The following is a 23353-nucleotide window of genomic DNA, read 5'->3' on the forward strand; positions in this document are numbered from 1 at the left end:
AGAAACATCAGCAGGAGGAAAGAAGCATTGACTCACTTTAGCTGTGTGTCCACATATGTAACTGGCCCATAGTCACATAGACTGTAAGTTACAGAACAGACTACTTGTACAGTTGGCATCCATATTAGGCTACCTCGCAAATGGTTTCTCATATCTTAATTGCCCTCCTTTTTCACTGTTATGAAATGCACTTTCTTTTTAGCTATAAGATGATTTTCCATGAAACAAATATTTATTAAGAAGCTACTGTGTATAATTCTCTCAGAGAAATTAAAATATGCATAAAAATGATCCTTGTTTGGGGGACACTCCTGGTCTTGGAGTGATCGATCAGTGAGAAAGAAAAAGAAAAAGCCTATAGAAAGTTAACCTCAACTAGATACTCTTGCCTTCTGGCAAGCATTGTAGTAGTTAGTATCATACATAATACTGACAATTAATTTGGTTGTTTCAACACATTATTACATGAGAAGTTCTTCTGGGAATAAACCCATATTCAAATACATTTCTGATGCTATATATAAAACACTAACAAATTTTACCCCTTCTATCTCTACCCAGTTGTCTTCTTTTAGTCATTAATTCATTTGACAATTTTAATCAGGGATATTTTTTTGAAAAGTTTCTTGTTGGATTTTATAGATGGCATAAAGGTTTGTGTAACCCAGTACCTGACCTCAAGAATTTTATACTCCTGGGGACCTTTGGAGAGTTTGACATGAGTCACGCCGGCATATTTTACCATAGACAGTCCCTCTTATTATTATTGTCCCTTTGTCTTGATGGTGTAGGGAAGTGGAATCTTTTCAGAGCCCTGGCAGTGCTGGGCAGTGAAAAGTTGGAAGACTTGGATCATTAGAAGAAAATGATCAACTATGTTTCAATTCCCTCCTTATTAGAAATTGTTTAAAATCTTTGTTCCCACAATTTTTATTTAGAAACTTTAGCAACAATAAGATCACAGATATTGAGGAGGGAGCATTTGAAGGAGCATCTGGTGTAAATGAAATACTTCTCACAAGTAATCGTTTGGAAAATGTGCAGCATAAGATGTTCAAGGGATTGGAAAGCCTCAAAACTTTGTAAGTATTTGTACTTGCATTGCAGTTCTTCTACCAAAGGATCGCAGCTCATTGTTCATTATAATCCTGGGAGAGAGAAACACCTCCTACTTTTACCCACCCCACTCCCTCTATCTCTTTCACATTCTCTCTGTTGCGCGAGCGCGCACACACGCGCGCGCACACACACACACACACACACACACAACACATATTGTGAATGCAAATAGTCCCTTACCCCAATATTCCTACCTTCGATGTGTGTTACACACACACACTCACGTATTGTGAATGCAAATGGTCCCTTACCCCAATATCCCTGCCTTTGATGTGTGTTACACACACACACACACACACACATTGTGAATGCAAACGGTCCCTTACCCCAATATCCCTGCCTTTGATGTGTGTCACACACACACACACACGTAATGTGAATACAAGTGGTCCCTTACCCCAATATCCCTGCCTTTGATGTGTGTTACACACACACACACACACACACACACACACACACACGTATTGTGAATACAAATGGTCCCTTACCCCAATATTCCTGCCGTCAATGTGTTGATAGCAGATGATCAGGGGCATTCCTCATGGCTGCTGTCTCCTCTACAAAATAGATCATCCTTGCTTCAGTGCTTATATGGATCTGACCACCTTGTCCTGCCTCAAAATGGTCATTTTATTTCCTTGTTGTCAAACACCTCTCTATACTCTCCTTCCTCTTGGCCCGATTACTGTAAGCTTTAGAATCTCCTTGAATCTCTGCAGTAGAATAATTCTAACAGCTTATCTGGAGACTACTGTTTTGTTTTTGTTTTTTTGCCCCTGCAAGGTCAGTGTAAAAGAAAGACAGGCTGGTGATACATCTTTCACTATTTTTTCAAAGAAAACATGCTAAGAGTTATGTCTACTTGCTCAGGGGTAGGGGGTTTAGGGGAAAAATTATATATGTTTCCAAAGGATTGTCCAAGAAATATGGGAATTAGATTGAGATATTTCAATCAAAAGTGCTTACAACAATTTTGTATTACTTGAATTTTTCACGCTGCATACACACACACATATACACACATCTATTATGTTTGACAAAAGTGATAGCCTGAAAATTGGAAGAGAGACAAACCAAACTCTGAAAGCTTTAGAAGGCAGAAAGGAAAATATTCGTAACCAGGAAGCAGTCCTTGTTGACTGTAGTGGGGAGTCTGTCTCGCCCAAACCCACGACCCTGTCCCGCGCAGCCTATGAGAGCCATGTACGACCAGTGGGCTGATGGCTGAGTCCATTGTCTGCTCTTTGTCAGATACAGAGGGAGAAGGGCATTCCCACAGCCAGTGAGATGTGGCTATAGAATCCCAAATTCAAATCCCACCCCCAAAGCCCTCCCTGCACCTAAGAGCAGAAGTGCGTTCCTTGAGTTTTGCTGGGATAGCCTGAAACCTGACCACCCAGCAGGACCAGTCTGGGACCTGCTGACCCGTCCCAAGGGCTAACTTGGTGCCCTTTCAAAATGATAGGCAAACGTTCACTCAGCCTTGTGATGAAAGAGATACTGAGGGCTGGGTGCAGTGGCTCATGCCTGTAATCCCAGCACTTTGGGAGGCCGAGGTGGGCAGATCACGAGGTCAGGAGTTCGAAACCAGCCTGGCCAATATGATGAGAGCCGGTCTTTACTAAAAATATGAAAATTAGCCAGGTGTGGTGGTACACGCCTGTAGTCCCAGCTACTCGGGAGGCTGAGGCAGAAGAATCACTTGAACCCGGGAGGTGGAGGTTGCAGTGAGCCGAGATTATGCCACTGCACTCCAGCCTGGGTGACATAATGAGATTCTGTCTAAAAAAAAAAAGAGAGAGAGAGAGAGAGATACTGAGGAATGTGTAGGAAGAGGATAGAAAAGAGACCACAGGTGGCTGCATCTAACCTTTTCCGGAGTTGTCTCAGGTAAAATACAAATATTGCAACAAGCAGAAGGCTCCCTTTTCAAACAGCAGTTAAAGGACTGTTTCTTGATACTGGAACCTTCTCCTGGCAGAGAAGTACCTTGGAGTGGGAGGAAGGCAGTAGGCTGTAACTACACCTGTACACATCTGTTCAGGCTGCCATAATGAGCTTCCACAGACTGAGTAGCTTACACAACAGAAATTGATTTTCTCATCATTCTGGAGGCTAGAAGTTCAAGATGGAGGTGCTGACAGGGTGAGTTTCTGATGAGGCCTCACTTCTGGGCTTGTAGACGGTCACCTTCTCACTGTTTCTTCAAATGAGTTTTCTTCTGTCTGATCATAGGAAGAGATAGTGAGCTGCCTGGTATCATCATTTTCTTCTTGTAAGGATGGCAGTCCATCAGTATGGGACCCCACTCTTATAATCTCACTCAGCCTTAATCACCTCCCTAAAGTCCCTCTTTCCAAATATAGTCATACATATGTTCTGATAAATGTGTCATTAGGCAATGTTGCCGTTGTGCAAACATCCTAGAGTGGACTTACACAAACCTAGATGGTATGGCCTACCACACACCTAGGCTATATGGCACAGCCTATTGCTCCTGGGCTGCAAACCTGCTCAGCATGTTACTCTACTGAATACTGCAGGCAATTGTTACTAACACAATGGAAAGTATTTGTGTATCTAAACATACCTAAACAGAAAAGTACAGTAAAAAATATGGTGCAAAATATTTAAAATACTACACCTGTATAGGGCACTTAACAAGAATGGTGCTTGCAGAACCGGAAGTTTCTCTGGGTGAGTGAGTGAGTGGTGAGTGACCGTGAGGGCGTAGGACATTACTGTACACTAACATAGGCTTTATAAACACTGTACACGGCCTGGAGTGGTGGCTCACACCTGTAATCCCAGCACTTTGGGAGGCCGAGGTGGGTGGATTACCTGAGGTAAGGAGTTCAGAACCAGCCTGACCAACATGGTGAAACCCCATCTTTACTAAAAAATACAAAAATTAGCCGGGCATGGTGGCGGGCACCTGTAATCCCAGCTACTTGGGAGGCTGAGACAGAAGAATTGCTTGAACCCAGGAGGTGGAGGTTGCAGTGAGTAGAGATCGCACCACTGCACTCCAGCCTGGTTGTCAAGAGAAACTCTGTCACAAAACACTGTACAACTGTACACTTAGGCTTCACTAAATTTATTTTTTTAATGTATTTCTTCAGTAATAAAGTTAAATTACTGTAACTTTTTTACTTTATGAACTTTTTGATATTTTAACTTTTTTTACTCTTTTGTAATAACACTTAGCTGAAACACAAACATTGTTCAGCTGTACAAATTTTTAAATTCTTACATAAGAATTTTTTATTCTCTATTCTTTTCCTTATTCTTTTCTATTTTTTAAATTGATTCATTTACTTACTTTTGCATTTTTAAACTTTGTTAAACATTTTAAACTTTGTTAAAAACTAAGAAACACATACATTAGCCTAGGCCTGCCCAGGGTCAGGATAATCAATATATCAATATTACTGTCCTCTCCCTCCACACCTTGTCGCACTGGAAGGTCTTCAGGGGCAATAACATGCAAGGATAACATGTCATCTCCTAGGATAACAATGCCTTCTCCAGAAGGACCTGCCTGAGGCTGTTTTATAGTTAACTTTTTGTTAATAAGTAGAAGTACACTCTAAAATCACAATTAATAGTATAGTATATACATAAACCAATAATATAGTTACTTATTGTCATTATGGAGTATTATGTACTGTATGTAAGTGTTGTGCTATAATTTTATACAACTGGCAACACAGTAGGTTTATTTACACCAGTATCACCACGAACATATGAGTAATATATTGGGCTATGGCATTTATGATGGTCATGACATCTCGAGGCAATAGGACATTTTCAGCTCCCTTGCAATCTTATTGGACAACTTTTGTATAGCTCTGCTTGACCAAAATATTGTAATGTGGTGCATGACTGTACAGTCACATTTGGGGCTTAGGGCTTCAAAATACAAATCTGAGGGGGATACAGTTCTATCTGTAACACCACCTCAAGGAACTTTTCAAAGTATTTCTTATTGTTTTGTTGTTCATTCACAGGACTCTCCCTGTGAAAAGTTATCTAAATTCCACTTTCTCCCTTCATTATATTTCTATGGATGTTTTTGAAGTGCTTACGTTTTAGCACCTGAGACAGATATTAACTGACTCTCTCCTTAATCTGGTTATGTTCCAACAAGCATCATAGAGCAGTTTAGAACTAAACTCAGGGTAGTCAAAATCCTAGAATAGTTTTATCTGAACATACCTATTCTTGGTATCTTTTGTCTTGGAGCTATGAAGATTTTGAGAGCACATTTCCATTCCCCTAGGCTTCTTAACCCTAATAGGCCACTTATTAGTTCACATACATATTTCAGCCAATCATTGAATTCCTTGACATTACAGGTGAAATGTGTGCATATGTGTGCTTATGGATTTTTCTAGCAACAGAGTTCCAACTTTTCTCTTTTTTTAATTTAATTTTATTTTATTTTATTGAGATGGAGGCTCACTCTGTCACCCAGGCTTGAGTGCTGTGGTATGGTCTTGGCTCACCGCAAGCTCTGCCTCCTGGGTTCACACCATTCTCCTGCCTCAGCCTCCCGAGTAGCTGGGACTACAGGCACCCGCCACCACACCAGGCTAATTTTTTGGATTTTTAGTAGAGAGGAGGTTTCACTGTGTTAGCCAGGATGGCCTCAATCTCCTGACCTTGTGATCCGCCCACCTCAGCCTCCCAAAGTGCTGGGATTACAGGCAGGAGCCACCGCACCTGGCCCTCAAAATTTTCTTCAACTTCCCCCAGGGACATGTGACTCCAGCAAGATTAAGACCCAGTGCTCTTCATCATTTATGGCAAAGGAAAGCGCTGATAGGAATGCTTTTCTGTTGTGCATTTGTTTTCTAAAATAAAACGATGCCTTCATAAGGAGAGCATCATCTTTTCTTCTTATCTGTGACTTGGCAGAATGCAAACGTTTACATTTCTTATTCATTATGGGACAATCTAGAATTTTAAAGTGACACTTTGTTTCTTTATTTTTACCTCTCCCATTTACATTCTTCAATTTTTTTAGTAGCCAACTTATGTTTAGAAAAGTTAAGGAATAATTTAATTTTTCAGGAATTCTGAATATGATTTATGGCAACTATTCATATACTCATAACTATTTTCACATGGGACTTTGAGCTTTTTGTTCAGTTTTTAAGCCAGACAAATAAATAATTAGCAAATAGTTGATAATCAAGCCAAAACTTTAGCAGTAACTAGGAAATGACAATAATGTTAACCCTATTAATACAGTGACTTTAAAAAAAAGTATTTTTTCATGGTAAACCTTTTTAAACTTTATTGTGGATATGGGATCTGTTACTGTTGCCTCTTTTTAAGTTCTCAACTTAAAACAATGAGCTAATTTTCATAAATAAAATTATTCGTGTAGTCTTTGTAGATATTCTATCTATTTTGGCTCCCCCAGCCCATGTTTGGCATTGACTCAGTATGTAAGTCCCTGAGATGCCCTCAGTTCTTCATCTGCAATGGCTATTGATTCTTTTCCACCTCCCTTCTGTTCAACCTCAAATGTAATACTACCCTGAATACACAAATCACAGGGCTCCAAGGACTCAGGGAGCTGTAGGTGAATTAGGACATTATGCAGTCATGCAAACATAATTGTAGCATCAAAGGAAAACATTCTGCCCTCATCCCTCATCGTGGGATTGTAAATCCATGCCTAGACTCACCGTGCCTTTTGTAACTGAGATTAATCATTGACAACTCAAAGCACTTTATTCTTGCAAGATATTCCCAGTATATATTCATAGCAATATCTAATAGCAAGAGAACATTTTTTAAAAGTAGTAATGAATGCTACATATTTGCGCCTCAGATAGGCAAAATTGATTGCCTGACGCTTTGTCTCCATAACAATGTCCCTTTTTTCCCCTCAGGATGTTGAGAAGCAATCGAATAACCTGTGTGGGGAATGACAGTTTCATAGGACTCAGTTCTGTGCGTTTGCTTTCTCTGTATGATAATCAAATTACTACAGTTGCACCAGGGGCATTTGATACTCTCCATTCTTTATCTACTCTGTAAGTATGAAAAATAGCCTTTATGTATTACTTGAGCCATTTATTATATTTGTTAATGTATTTAATGTATTATTAAGCATTTCATTAAAATGTGATCAAGGGTTTAGGACTTAAAAAAGTGCAAACTTGTTCATGTCAAATTTATTTAAATTTTTTAAAAAATATTACCTACTATCTTACATTAAATTTTAACAAAAAATTATAGTATTGTTCAGTGAATTATTTTTCCTAGTGATGTTATCAATGATGTAGCTTAATTCTAAATTTTAGAATTATTATAACTTGATAGTGCTGCATATAAAAGAAATGTTACAAATTTTTGCCAGTGTTCTCACACTGGAGTATTTTCAGTATAAGTATCATAAAAGGAGAATGGATAGGGTTATTGCCAACAAACTTGCTCGAAAGGATCAGCCAGGCACGGTGGCTCATGCCTGTAATTCCAGCAGTTTGGGAGGCTGAGGCGGGCAGATTACTTGAGGTCAGGAGTTCGAGACCAGCCTGGCCAACATAGCGAATCCCTGTCTTTACTAAAAATACAAAAAAATTAGCTGGGCGTGGTGACACGTGCCTGTAGTCCCAGCTACTCGGGAGGTTGAGGCAGGAGAATTGCTTGAACCGGGGAGGCAGAGGTGGCATTGATCCAGGATCACGTCACTGCACTTCAGCCTGTGTGACAGAGCGAGACTCCATCTCAAGGAAAGAAAAAAAACAGAATCATTCAAAATAACAGGAGATATATTAGGATGACCAGATCAAAAATAAAAGCTGTTTACTAGAGGGCATCTACTATGATATTAGCAAAATATTGAAGAAATAGGTGAGCTGATCCAAGAGATTATTTTATGTAGACAGCTTAAAAATAAAGAGTATTTGTAGGCCTATAGACAGAATTCAAGAAATTTAAAATAAATAAATAAATAAAATGTAAAAGTAAAAAAAGCCACACACCTCCAAACAATGTATTTCAGGTCTCTCATATGTCAGTATCTAAAAAGCAGCATTTGAAATTATTAATTATCTAACTGATAAGATTTCCCAGTAATGGTGGCATGCAAATATACTAATCTAACTTATAAGGAGGGGAATTAAGATAGAGAAAAAAAGTTCATAGCTCAAGTCAGTGAAGAAATAATTTGAGAGAAGCATCCATCCGTCAGTAAAGTACTTCATCCTCTTTTTGCATAAAATGTGACATTTTACATCAAGTGACTAATTTGCGCATATTAAAGATGGCATGTTTATAAATAATGAGATTGTCAATAGGTTTATGCTGAAGTGGTGAGATGCCAAAAGTATTGAGATTTGTAGAAGCAAATTCATTTTTATAACTGGCATTTAATCAACTCAGCTGTCAGTTTAGATGGGAAACCTATTCTCTAGAGCAAATAAGAGATGGAAATCTTGAGATGACGAATTAATGAATTAGCTGTTGTCAGGTTAAACTCAATAATATAAGGTAATCAGCCTTCATCTTTATATTAAATTACTGCATTATCAGTGCGAAGTTTGACAGCAAGTCAGATTTCTGACAAGTTTAAATTATTTCTAAATGAAATATCTATCAGGATCCACTGTGTAAGCCCCAAATTCTGCCTTACCTTATTTTTTGCATGAAATCATGTGAAGAATTACCTTATGAAAAAGTGTTGTTACTGTTTAAGTTCCAAGCATAAATATTTTAGCAAAAAAAAATGCATCTCATATACTGCATGTGATTCTGAGTATGAATGGGGGTCTGGGAATACAAAGAAGAAGGAATCGTTACTGGTGAAAAAAAGGTGGAGGAGGGTAGCTGGGGTTTTGAGAATTAAGAAGATGAAACCCCAAACTAAACCATGCATTGTTTGCCTCTGGCTCTTAGAAACCTCTTGGCCAATCCTTTTAACTGTAACTGCTACCTGGCTTGGTTGGGAGAGTGGCTCAGGAAGAAGAGAATTGTCACGGGAAATCCTCGATGTCAAAAACCGTACTTCCTAAAAGAAATACCCATCCAGGATGTGGCCATTCAGGACTTCACTTGTGATGACGGTAAGAAATCCTTGTCAACTCTTTGGTTGTCAGGCATTCGCATGCCTGTTCGGATACAGCTTTGCACAAATCTGCAGCATAGTTCAGCTTGGCAAATAATGCTCGTGTATTTTTTGCTTTGTTGTTTGGGTTTTGTTTTAGTACCGGGACACTTACTTTCTCAGACTTGCCTTCCATATTTGAGTCTACTTGATGTGCATTTGTGAATGTTTTAGATTTTCTAGTTTCCAATTTGTGGTTGGTCTTATTTATATAGCTTCATTTTAACTTTTCTTTATTACCCTAGGCATGTTTTTTAGTACCTACATTTTCAAAGGAGAAAAGAAATTATCTTATAAAACAGAAGTTTAATAAACCTGACAAAAATACTAGTTGTCACTTTTCAATGCTCTTTCTATATCATCATGTTTGATTCTCATATAGCCCTATCAGGTACATAGAGCAGGTTCTATTATTGTTGCCAATGAACAGAGAGCTAATTTGAGCTTTATAAATGAGGGACCTAAACTTTTAAGTTAATATATTCTCTTTTATGTCTCTTCATATCTCTTTCCTTGCAGTTTCTCTGTAATTCACTTTACATTTACGTATTCTAATTAAAAATATAATTTGTACAAATAACTATTTCAATTGTATTGGTAATTGTAATTACAGTTTACAAATTGTAAACCCTTTTCCAGAATTCTTCCCCAGGTGGTCTGAAAACAGTGCTATATAGAGCTTATGGTATCAATTTTTAAATACTGAATGTCCCATATATAAATGATTATACAGCTTAAGACTCTTGTGTTTGTTAATTTAAAGGCATAAAATCCCTTCTAGCACCTTCAAGACCACAAATCTGGGTTTTCCTGTATTTCCTCTGCAATTTAGGAAATGATGACAATAGTTGCTCCCCACTTTCTCGCTGTCCTACTGAATGTACCTGCTTGGATACAGTTGTCCGATGTAGCAACAAGGGTTTGAAGGTCTTGCCGAAAGGTATTCCAAGAGATGTCACAGAGTTGTAAGTAGAGCCTGTCTTTCTTTTCTTTTCTTTTTCCTTGATGATAAATGTTTCACACACCCAGAGGAATGGAGACCAAACAAAAATCTTTACAATCTTCTTTGCAAATCGTATTCTAAGGCCAGTTAATTATTATCCTGTAAAACAGTAAACAATGCAAAAGCTACTTTAGAGGCCCTTGGGAATTTTGTGTGTGTGTGTGTGTATGTGTGTGTGTGTGTGTGTGTGTGTTTATGCTATAAGATTTCTCAGTGCCTTTACTATGCTAAGGTCTACTATGACTCTTCAAGAAACAATGGTAAAATATAAGGTATCTTTCACATTTATTTGTTCCTATACCCCTTTTCTCATGGAGCATCTTATAAGACTAATGGCCCATGGAATGCACTTTGGGAAATGCTTTGTATTTAATTTATTTACAGTCTAGGATATTCTGTACGGGAAACTTCTTTTTGTACCTCTGTGACCCCTAGGAGGAAGTTTTACCACGTGGGATAAATAATTATCTGGTATATGGAAGAAACTAGCATAATCTCTTCCCTTAAGAAGAGATGCTGCTTTTGGTGGCTTGAATCAAAGTCCTTTAGATCCTAAAGGGTATGGGACCAATTATTCTTGACATTTTCATTACTGATATTTAACCACAAATTACATGGCCAATATATACACATCTCAACCTTCTGCACTGCCCACACTCCCTTGGCTGCCTCATGCTACACTTGCAGAATGGAATTCATTAGAGAATATGCTGCCAGAATAATGATGCTTCCATGCCCCATTCATTCCATTCCTTTGTCTCTAAACCAATGTCATATTCTGGATTTGCTTGATCTGAATACAATTGAATCACTTTGCCTCTGTTTATTTTTTATGTATATGGAACCATGGATCAATAATGATTTAAACCCACATGTAATTTATGCGGATGTGTATCAGTTGTTTGTGCAGGTGCACACACGTATTCCAAATGAGCAGGTTTGACAAACTTTTGACAGTGTGCAACATAGGTAATGAGGTTCAAGAACATGTCATTTCAATTTTTAAGGATCTTATTTTCAAATCACGTGCAATTCCTTAAATCCTAAGTTTGATCCTGAATGGAACTCTTAGACGAAAAAGGCACAATCTTAGCGCATGTGCACAGAACATGCCTCTCAGATTTGAACGGCTGTTAAGTGTTCAGGTCCTCTCTCACTACCAATCACATTGGTTAATCAACTGGAAGGACTGTTTTTAATGTATATGTGTGTAATTGAATATTTAATTCTTAATGGTTTTTTATTTCAGAAGATCACATAGGGATCTTCCGAAACCCTGATCTGTGGGAAGGCTAGATGCCTATAGAATCTTCTGTGTCCACAGGGCGGGGAACACACCGGGGTCTCTGTCATGGGGTAGAGGAATGGGGGAGGGATAGCATTAGGAGAAATACCTAATGTAAATGACAAGTTAGTGGGTGCAGCACACCAACATGCACATGGATACATATGCAGCAAACCTGCACATTGTGCACATTACTCTACAACTTAAAATATAATAAAATAAATAAAAATAAAAATAAATAAATAAAGCAGGGATAATTAAAAATAAAAAAAATTTAAAAAAGAATATTATGTGTCCAAAGCATTAATTTTAGGAGTACACCAATGAAGAACTTACACTCAGACCACCTTTGATGCTAAATCCTTTCTTCTACTGTTTTAACTGTACTATGTATTGGTCCCTCTACGCTATTCCCATTAAAAATCTTTAAACATTTCTTACTAAGCTCCATTCAACATCCTGCTTGGTTTATGCCCTGTGCTATCTACGTGCTACTTCAACTATTCAAAAAGTTGAATTTTCAATCTATTTTACTACAAATTATTAGAAGGTAGTCTTTTTTTCTAAAGAAAGTTTGTTATAGAGATGAGAAAAATATTAATTCATCTGTTGTGAATTCAAGTTTTTTATTATTATTATTATACTTTAAGTTCTAGGGTACATGTGCATAATGTGCAGGTTTGTTACATATGTATACTTGTGCCATGTTGGTGTGCTGCACCCATCAACTCGTCAGCACCCATCAACTCGTCATTTACATCAGGTATAACTCCCAGTGCAATCCCCCCCTCCCCCCTCCCCATGATAGGCCCCAGTGTGTGATGTTCACCTTCCCGAGTCCAAGTGATCTCATTGTTCAGTTCCTACCTATGAGTGAGAACATGCGATGTTTGGTTTTCTGTTCTTGCGATAGTTTGCTGAGAATTACCCCCTAGAGAGCTTATTCTTGTAACCTTACCGAGTCAGCAGAATCCTTCTCAGCAGTAACATATATGCATGTATTAGAAGAATTTCATATGTGTATTACATTAAATAATTAAAGACTTTGGCAAAAATTAGTATTATTGGTGGACTAGTTTGAGCAAATGGTATACATTATTTTTAATCAGTTCCATATAACTTCCCCCCTTAGATTATTTTACATATAAGCATTCATAGTGCACATTGTGAATCTTTTTGACCTTCCTCTGTTTTCCAGAATAAAGAGAGAGTGCTGAACTATATACGGTGATGCTTCCCTCTAGTGGTATCAAGAAAAACTTAGGTAGAGGAAAGAAAAACATGGAGAGGGGTCTAAGAAGAAATATCAAGTCAGAAAATTTAGGTAGACATGATGAGTCATAACATAGACCCAATTATTTATCAAACATTAAATATATTTTCTGATAACTGGTGCCTTTTATATCATTGTTTTTATTTTGAAATATTAGGAATAAATTATTATCTTAGGCAACTTTTCAGCTACTTCTATATCCAGAAAAAATACCAATGTCAACCTGGAATCTTGAAATGCACCACAACATTGGGGTAGGAAGGGCCACATGTTCAATGTCCCAGAAGTGTTTGTGTGCACATCTATAGTCAGATGGCCCCAGTTTCTGAAAGACATTTGTACCCTTCACCATCTATGTTCTAGGAAAAACAGCCTTGGAAGGAGATGAAATTTATTTTCCTTATTGTGACATCATAGATATAACTTCAAGCATTCAATTATCTTTGTGTCCTGCCAGTTAGCCCAAAGCCTATTTTCTGATTATTCTTCTGATTCTAAAAAGAAGGGAAAGTTTACTTATATATGGTTATTTGATTGTTGCTGTTACATATATATATTTATACATTTGATCAATTTATATTCCATAAAATCTCCTAATGTTATCATCATAGCAGATATGTGTTGGTTAAAACTATTTTTAAACTTAAACCTAGTATGTTCAAATCCCCAAATATGCCTTTAATGTGTCCATTGTTATTCACTAAGTGTATTGACACATATTAAGGCAGCGATGAGTGGTCTTGGCCACAGCAGCAAGGTTTTGTTAGTAGTTAATGAATTTCGTGGTATTGTGTCCACATAAACACAAGCAAACTGAAGGCTGACTAAAAATTTGGTTAATTGAATGAACCTCCTTGCTTGCACACAGATGGCTAAATGCTTGGCTTGCCTTGTTAGATAAACCACAAAGGCTTGCCTTGTTAGATAAATCACAAAGAACCGGACTCATGGACAACTCTGCTTTTTTTTTTTTTTTTTCCTTCTCTTAAATAATAATCTATGCTTGGAACACAACATCTTAAAACAAAAATTGCCAAGGGGTTCCTTGCCTCAGTTAAGAGTGAAGTACTGTTTACTTATTTTATGCAAGGCCACTATTAACTTTGCAAGAAGATAATATTGTTCCCTTGTTTTTAGGTATCTGGATGGAAACCAATTTACACTGGTTCCCAAGGAACTCTCCAACTACAAACATTTAACACTTATGTGAGTAACATATTGCACTTTTCTTTGACTTACTCTATTTCCAGAAAATGGGGATGGCAAGGGACGGAAGATTTAATGAACCTTTCAGATAATATAAATCATTCACAGTTAGTTGCTTCCCTCCTTGCTCATTGCGGTTCTGGACCACTGGCTACATCTTCATTGACTATCAATGAGGCGATGGAGTGTCATAGCAAGATGTCCTCCTGTATTCAAAAAAACACAAATACAATGAAGTCTAAGTAGTCAGAGAATTATGAAAATGTGTAAACCTGCATACTTTTATTGATAGTGAATATGGGTTATTTTATGACAAACTAACGAAGGAAAGATAGAAAACGATGCCTTTATTCTTGACTTTAAGCAAAAGATGGTAAGTGGTAATGACTTTCCCAAAAATGTAAATTTAGTTTATTACATTTGTTTCTTATACAAAGCATTATTAAATAAGTTATGGGTTTCTAGTATAAAAATTTATTTTATAAAATCCATACATATTCATGTAGTATTTAGGTAAACTTGACAAAGATACTAACATTTTGAGTATAAATTTCAAAATTTTGATTTTTTAGCTTAAAATAGCATCTCTTTTTCATTAACGTAAACAACTTTTGACCGCCCTTAAGTTGTGAATACAAAAAGATATTTAAATATACAAACATTTGATCTGGTTATATGCGCAATGCTTAAAAATTCATATAATCTTTTACATATAATACCATACTTTTAGAGTAGCCTTATTGGTAATTGAGAAAACTTTTCAGAACACAAAAAATCAGGAAAAAGATAGTAGATATTAATTTCAAAAGTACCATATCACTTGTTTAAGTCTATATGATTTTAGAGTAAATATTACTAGCTTAAGAAGCAGATTACTAGTATTCCTAGAATTAGGAGGTTTATTTCTAAGTGAATTCTAAAAACCTAAGTAGCAAAAGATGTTACATGCCCCAATGTAAACTAGGTACATTGAAGCTAGTTAAAATTGCTGCTGATCACATTCCTTGAAAGTATGGGTAAATCAAACACTCTAGAGAAAGTAAATAGGACTATTTAAATGACAAATGATTAAATAACGGGAAAAGATATCCTCTAAGATGTCTTGTTCTGCTTCTAGTTATTTATTTGATAGCAGCAAGAGCTGATTACATACATTTTGTTCTGTTAAATAAACCATTAAATTGCTGCAATTTCCAAAGGGTCACTTTAGCAGAATTGGCTCATTTGTGGGACAGCATGTGATTACTTTCAAGCCAGTTCGAAATGACAAATGAGGATTTGTGGATCCAAAAATTGTTTTACTAGTGACTCATTATACAACTCTAGGCAAGTTACTTCTGCTAATACAGATACTTTTATTTTTAAAATTTAGGAATACTTCTTCAGCAGCTAAAAATATGAGTATAAAGCTCCTCTCAGATTCTTAACATTTTCACAATTTCATGGGTCCATTTTACTGACATTTTGATATTTTAATAAAGGAATAGATTATCCTCAGCTTTTCTGAGTCTTCCATTTATTCATATATTTTACATTTTGCTTCAGAAAAAAATTAGTGAATACATGTAGTTATATATGGTGAATATATATTAGTATTATATATCGTATACATATATTTTAATGTATTTTTTACATATATAGTGTATGTGTATATATATGCACTATATATATAATGAGAATAAGATCAAGTTCATGGAATGTAAATTACGACCCATCGTACAAACTATCCATATAAATAGCCATTTAACATTGATAAAAATTCAACATCTCTCCCATTTACTTAACATTCATTAAACAAATATTTACTGAGGACCTACTATGTGACCATGACTCAGCCAGGAGCAGGAGCACCGACGTTTTTATTGATGGCATTTTGAATGTCATTAATCAGGGGTTCTTTCAGTGATCAAATTTGAGGCTGTATGTCAGTGAACATATGTATCAATGAGGGTAAAGTATGTGTATCTGATAGGACTTTTGAGGATAAGGGTTTATTTCCCACCTGCAAAATGTGTCTATCGCAAGTCACCTCCAAGGAAGCTCTCTGTAAAATATCAAAAGCCTTGTGGAGATGGGGGCAGAGGGATAAGGGACAATAAACTGTACTCTGAAGCTGCTGCTCTGAAGTGAACCAACCCCTTGCATGCACACTACATTGGCTAAAGCAATGCATATATGTATATACATAAAATCACTCCTAATTTCAAAACGGTGAGGTGTAATCATGAATAACATTGCAGTCTACTACAGTGGGTTATTCACTGTTTCGTTGTTTTCAGATAACAGCTGAATGCTAACAATACTGCTGTGACTATGAATAAGAAGACCCTTCTCCTTCTAAGAATCACTAATATTTCCATTCCTGTGGTTAACAGTGTACTCCATTTCTTTTTCTCTTTTAGAGATTTAAGTAACAACAGAATAAGCACGCTTTCTAATCAGAGCTTCAGCAACATGACGCAGCTCCTCACCTTGTGAGTGTGAAAGTGTGGTACTGAGTATTCATTAATTCATTGGACAAAGGGCAATCTCTAGATGCTGGACACTGCTATTGAACAAGACAGTCTGTACCCTCAAGGAATGTTTCTATTGGGAGAAATAGACAAAACCACAATACATGAACAAATGTAGATGTTAGAAAAAGTATTGAGTTCTATAAAAAAAACAAAACAAAGAGTAATTTATGTCTGTGGGGGGCTTAGGGGAGATCCCTAAGATAGGGAAAATCCACCTTAGGGAAGGGATGGTTGAGGCACCAAAGTTGGGCAGGAGTAGGCAGAGGGAAGCATTCTAGGTTGTATTTAGGAAATAAGTATGTTGTGTTAGGGTGATAACACACAAAAAATAACAATATATTGTGTGTTAACACTGTCAGTTAATAAGCTGCTTTAATAAGCCTTTTCTTAACTGCTTTATTTTTAAAGTATTTGACCATTCTTGGATTTCCGAATAAAACAAATTGACATCTGTATGCTTTCAGAATTCTAAGTTACAACCGTCTGAGATGTATTCCTCCTCGCACCTTCGATGGATTAAAGTCTCTTCGATTACTGTAAGCATCTTAGGTTCAACAAAATACCTCTTTTCTCAGAGTTCTGAGTTTGGGATTGTCTTTTTAAGGATGTAACTGCTTTGTTGATTCTTGGTGCTTGAAGATACATGCATTAGGATTTATTATAAATGAGGAAATAGAAAAATCATGTCTTATTGTATCATTGTCTAACAGCTTTGCTTTGGACAATGTAACCTTATTTTTAGTAATACTGATTGTTGTTATAATCATTTAATTATATGTAACATTAAGATATATGGTTTATATAGTTTCAATTAACTTTGAAAGAAACTTTCAAAATTAATTTGAGAAACTTTCAAAATTAATTTCTTTAGAAATTATAGTATATGAAAACATTTTACTATAAAAGTGTACTTTAAAATATGTGAAATAAAACATGATCCTTGATCCTACTCTTCTGCTTCTGAATGGACAGTTTGATGTGCTCTCTGGTCCTTTTTCAGATGCATTTTTTTCTGTTCTCAATGATGTATGCCCATGGCTATATAACTTTTAAAAGCCACAAATATTAATAGGATCTGTGTTTGTTCTACCATTGTCTATTTTTGTTTAACGTATGCTTCTGAATATTTCTAGTCTATCATCTATATGAATAAAAATACATATATAAGAATAGAATAGATATATATTTATACATATATGCCTGTAACTCAGCTGTTTAATTGATACAGACTATTCTATTGGTGGGAGGAACCAGAACTGATTCAATCATCCTCATCTTTACTGTAATTTGGTTTAATTTCAAATTTTCATGAGTACTATACAGTACTCTAATGAACATCCTATACATTCATCTTGGTGCAAATATGCTGACATTTCAGCAAGAATGTAGGATGTGTGGGAAGGTACTGTCAAGTATATTGGAAGGATTCCAAAAGTAACTGTCATGTTATTCCCCAAACAAGACTCTGTCCATTTAGAAGTTTATTTTTCCACCAACTATTTAATAGAGTACCTTTTTCAAAACACTCTTAAAGACATTGAGTATTATTTATTCTTTTATTTTTGTCCATATGACAGATTGAAAGTTATTCTGCATTCCTGTCTTAATTTGCACTTCCAATTAGTAGAGCATTTGAGTATATTTTATTTGCTTACTGAGCACTGGTGCATTTTATTCTAGTGAGCTTGATCATATCATTTCCCCATTTTCTGTTAGGTACTTTATATTTTCCTTATTAATGTAGATACCTTTATGCATCTACTACTTGACTCTATGCTTGCAGGAGTTTTTTTTTAAATAAAAGAATTAACCCTTGTATAAGTTGCAAATATATATTATTATGTTTCTTATATGGAATATTTTATTGTTTGGATATATTTTATGTTGTCAAAAATTTCTCCCTCTTTTCCTTGATGGTTTCTGGATTTTATATTGAGCCTTTGAAAGCCTTCCTCACTCCACGTTTATAAAAGGGAGATCTTCTATATTTCCTTTTTTTTTTTTTTTTTTTTTTGAGACGGAGTCTCGCTCTGTCTCCCAGGCTGGAGTGCAGTGGCCGGATCTCAGCTCACTGCAAGCTCCGCCTCCCGGGTTCACGCCATTCTCCTGCCTCAGCCTCCCGAGTAGCGGGGACTACAGGCGCCCGCCACCTCGCCCGGCTAGTTTTTTGTATTTTTAGTAGAGACGGGGTTTCACCGTGTTACCAAGGATGGTCTCGATCTCCTGACCTCGTGATCCGCCCGTCTCGGCCTCCCAAAGTGCTGGGATTACAGGCTTGAGCCACTGCGCCCGGCCTATATTTTCTTTTAATACATCTTTATTTTTACATTTTATTCTTAATTCTGGAATTTATTGTGTACACATAATGTGAGGTGGAAGCTGTTTGCTTTCTCAGATATCCAGTTGTACTGAAATGGTTTATTTTATAGACCATCTTTTCTGCACTGATTTAAAATGCTTATTATAAACTAAAGTCTCGGAATTTCTCTGGAGTCTATGAGTTCAGAAATGTAGGAAGTTTAATTTTTCTTTTTCTTTCTTTTAGTTCTCTACATGGAAATGACATTTCTGCTGTGCCTGAAGGTGCTTTCAGTGATCTTTCTGCATTGTCACATCTGTGAGTACCTGGTTTATGGATATAGGTTTAGGGTCAAACCTTCCTCATGAGTGACCTGGAACATTCCTCTGCCAGTTCTTTTATTGTAACATCATAAGATGTAACCGGTTTCATCTTTAAAGAAAACGTGAAGATTTTCAAACTGGATATGATGCCCTCTATAAGATGGCTTTAATTTTCCCTTCTGGCTCTTATTTTCCATTAGTCAAATTATCTTTGCTTAGCTAAACGTGTCTCTTCTGCAATAATGGCTCTCCAACTTTACTAGCCTATGCTTTTTCTCTCATTATTTTCTGATTCTAGAATACCAGCTGCCTTTCAATTATCTATCCTAACCCCGCTTTTCTAAGTCACATCCCAAATATCACCTTCTCTGTGAAGCCTATCCTGATTTGCTCAAAGTAGCTTTATTTATTCAGCATCAACTATGGCACCACGCAAAAATAAATTCAACATGATTCAAGACTATAGTTTGGAAGTAAGACACAACCAAATGCTTAAATTGGGTGAAATGGCTTTTCTTTTGTGTTTTCTCTGATTGCAACTTGTTTGTATCTCCATAGTTTTTGGAAGTACAATACAACCATTTGAAAATATGTGATAAGTGGAGCCCAAAAAACTCATTTGGGTGAAATTCTGTGGTTTTATTATTATTAGGTGTAATGTTAAGATCATGGCAAACCTAGAAGGAAGTTCAGTCGGCAGCCTTAGGATCCAAAGCCTCCTTGGCTGATGTTGAGTTGGATGCCTGGTGGCAACTATCTGCTTCAGCCTAAATATCAATGTCAGTTGTGCCCTGGTTCCCTAGAAGAGATTTCCTGCCATATCCTCTCCCGGTTTTGCACTTCTCTCGAAAATCCACAAACTCCAAGAAGATACGAGTTTACCAAATTGAGAAAGGAATAATCATTTTTGACTCCAAAAATATATGTATGATGGGAATTTTAAAACTTCCTGCCCAAAAGTCTATGCTTTTACATCTTCTTTGAATTGAATTGGAGATCCAGTAGTCAATCACATTATGTCTGCATTTGCCTTATAGAGTCTGTGCTATCAATTGACGTTTTGTACATCAGGCTATCAGACTGGTGCCTATCAATATTCCTTCCACTAAACTACTAGGTCCAGGAAGGCAGGGCCTTTCCATTTTCGTCTTTGAGCCAAGAACCTACCTCTAAGCCACTCCTTTACAAACTCCATGGCTGCCACGTGCATGAGCTGCAATATGAAGAAAGCTACTAGCTCAGGCAGAGAATGCAGCCTGAATGAGGAGGCAGCCGTTCTGCTAGTGTTAGAGTCAGGCATCAGAAGCGGCTTCACAGGAAAGGTGCTGCTTGAGCTGAGCAGAACTTCCCTTCGTGTTACCAGCCTCCTCCCGCCACAGTGAGAGCAAGTGGAGTCTTTCTTGCCCTGTGCCCCGCTCCGCCTTGCATTTCATTTGTGCCTTGTCTTTTACCCCCTAGATCATAAAGAGCTCTGCTTTTTCACTTTTCCCGCTTCCTCCCCTGTCATAGCAAGGACTTAAATGTTGGCAGAGATGAGATCAAATGACTAAAAAACATTTTGCTCATTTTCAGTTTGGAAGGGTTTGAATCTGACATACATATGCGCATAACATTCACTACATTCTGATTCTTAAATGGGGCATTAAAACTTCCACAATATCAAGTATTATGACTCTACACATATATTTGGGGGGCTACCTAAAAAATATAGCATAACTCTCCTGGCAGTAGACCTAGAGGTCTTATTAGTTAGAAGCTAATTGTAAATCAGAAGTAAGCCGTTTTTAAATGCCATTGTATGCACCTACTGCTTCAATCCAAGCTTTATAAGGTTAAGAGTCCAGGTCTCAGTTTCTTAACCTGTAAAGTGAATTATTAAGTAAATGGACCTTATAAAGTTACTATTTAGGATAAAATGAAGTAATTCTTATAAATGGCTTATCCCAGCTCCTGCATATAGTAATAGTGCAATAAATGTTAGCTATTACCTTAATTACTTTCCTGTCACTACTACTAATGAACAACCATAAAATGAACGACCTTGAAAAGGGACAGACACCACCCAGTGCAGGTCCAGCTCAGCTCTGGTGAGCTAGCTCTAGACATCTTCAGTATTTTATATTCTTTCTTTGTACTTACCTGTCTTTTGTCTGCATCATTGTTGCCAACCTTTCTTTCTACTTAACTCTAGCTATCCTACACAGCTTAGACTTTCTTAACCACTAGCCTCTCAGAAAAGTTAATCTGTTGGTTCGCCATCATCTTGTAAATACTTTTCCTACATCACTTCTAATGAAACTTCTTTGCATCTATGAGTATATCCTAATGTAATGCTAATCTCCTCTGCAGCAGGGTTCTCTGGAGGTAAGAAAAATGCGTTATTTATATTTGGGTCCTCAGAATCTTGCCTTGTGATTTAAGTTATCAGTAAATAATTGGTGAATGAAATGTTAATGCACTCAGGGCGTGCTTACACTCAATATAAACACGTCTCTGAAAATATTAGGAGACCTTCTAAAGCAAGATGAGTGTTAACACCAGTGACAACTCACTAAATCCCAGTGCACATCGTTCAGGAAAATGGGGAATCCCCAGAGTCTCTATTTTTTGCTAAATTGTTATCCTCAGTAAATCTATGGGGATTTTCTGCTGAGCATCACTTTGAATTCTTTGCCCTTAGGAAATAACAATACTTCCATACTTGTGTGTGTGTGTGTGTGTGTGTGTGTGTGTGTGTGTGCTTTTGTGGTGTTGTTTTTCCAGAGCAATTGGAGCCAACCCTCTTTACTGTGATTGTAACATGCAGTGGTTATCCGACTGGGTGAAGTCGGAATATAAGGAGCCTGGAATTGCTCGTTGTGCTGGTCCTGGAGAAATGGCAGATAAACTTTTACTCACAACTCCCTCCAAAAAATTTACCTGTCAAGGTATGGTTTTTAATCATTTGTATTTCTTTTAAGAATTACTATATTAAGTAAAAAAGAAAAAAGACAACCAATTGTCACTCCAAATGTATGGTTGAAAAGCCCAATAAATGATTATTTCTTCAGCCCATGCTTGTCAAGACAGAGCAGTTACCCGAGGTGCCCAAGTAAAGAATTAGGCTTTTCAAATAAATCTCAAAAGTAGTCCATTGGAAATGACCAAGTTTTCTTGAAACTGTATCAAAAATGTAGAGTTCACAATTTCTGGAAATTCCTGTCATAGCCTCTAACAAGTCAAATGTTTTGCTTTTGCCCTGTCTGAACATGTGCCCTGCTCCTAGGGCTGCCAGGGCCCTGTGGCTTCCTCATTCCAGGTAAGGAGAAACAGGCCCTCCCGAGTGTTCAGCCCAAACCTTCTGACTCGCCTCATGTGCTGCAGCCTTCCTGTGTTGATGTTCTTCTTTCTTGCTTGTTTATATCCCTTTCTTTTCCTTTTGTTTGATGTATTCATGAATTCTAAATATTGTCAGAATAACAAATATTATTTTCTTTTTTTATTACAAGAATAATACGTGCCCCTAAATAGGAAAATACAAATAATAAGAAACAATTTATTTTCTGCAAGAAGAAATAAAATTAACCATTAATCAGTATACATAGAGATAACCACTACTAAAGTTGTGTGAATATTTCCACTGATGGTAGTCAACTATATAGATTTAGGTTCCTTATAAATAGTAGGATAAAGTTTACTATTATACTTAGATTGTGGGATTTGGGGGGGCTTTTGTTTTGTTTGTTTTGTTTGTTTTGTTTTTGTTTTCGTTTTTGTTTTTTGAGATGGAGTCTCCCTCTCTAGCCCAGGCTGGAGTGCAGTGGCACAATCTCAGCTCACTGCAACCTCCACCTCCCGGGTCCCAGTTCAAGCAATTCTCCTGCCTCAGCTTCCCAAGTAGCTGGGTTACAGGCAAGTGCCAACATACCCAGCTAATTTTTGTATTTTTAGTAGAGACGGGGTTTTGCCATGTTGGCCAGGCTGGTCTTGAACTCCTGACCTTGTGATCCGCCCCCGTCCCAAAGTCCTGGGATTACAGGTGTGAGCCACCACGCCCAGCCAGATTGTGTATATTTTAAGAGGGTCATTCATGATTATTAGATGGAGGAGAGAAATTCTTGAAAATGTTAAATGTCTAATCAGAAAATGTTGATTAAGCATGTTTTATGTGCAAAACTCAATCCTAGGTGTTATGGAGCATAGAGAACTTTATGGTATGGCCTTGCCT

The 23353-nt window shown here is 37.0% G+C and overlaps 1 protein-coding gene across 4 annotated transcripts in view; it reads left to right on the plus strand.

Annotated features, from left to right (window-relative positions):
* The window catches only part of SLIT2 (slit guidance ligand 2), a 370465-nt gene that overhangs the window by 282292 nt on the left and 64820 nt on the right, over positions 1 to 23353 (plus strand). For 2 of the 4 annotated variants that reach the window (XM_015138091.3, XM_015138093.3), the window contains 9 exons: positions 939 to 1082; positions 7026 to 7169; positions 9034 to 9200; positions 10074 to 10206; positions 13940 to 14008; positions 16411 to 16482; positions 16989 to 17060; positions 19070 to 19141; positions 21910 to 22073. In XM_015138091.3, the coding sequence (XP_014993577.2) occupies positions 939 to 1082; positions 7026 to 7169; positions 9034 to 9200; positions 10074 to 10206; positions 13940 to 14008; positions 16411 to 16482; positions 16989 to 17060; positions 19070 to 19141; positions 21910 to 22073 (1037 nt within the window). The remainder of the gene's footprint in view (positions 1 to 938; positions 1083 to 7025; positions 7170 to 9033; positions 9201 to 10073; positions 10207 to 13939; positions 14009 to 16410; positions 16483 to 16988; positions 17061 to 19069; positions 19142 to 21909; positions 22074 to 23353) is intronic. The other 2 variants (XM_078002599.1, XM_078002600.1) reach the window with 1 other exon arrangement.

The sequence above is a fragment of the Macaca mulatta genome, chromosome 5 (genome assembly GCF_049350105.2).
Source record: "Macaca mulatta isolate MMU2019108-1 chromosome 5, T2T-MMU8v2.0, whole genome shotgun sequence".
Lineage (NCBI taxonomy): Eukaryota > Metazoa > Chordata > Mammalia > Primates > Cercopithecidae > Macaca > Macaca mulatta.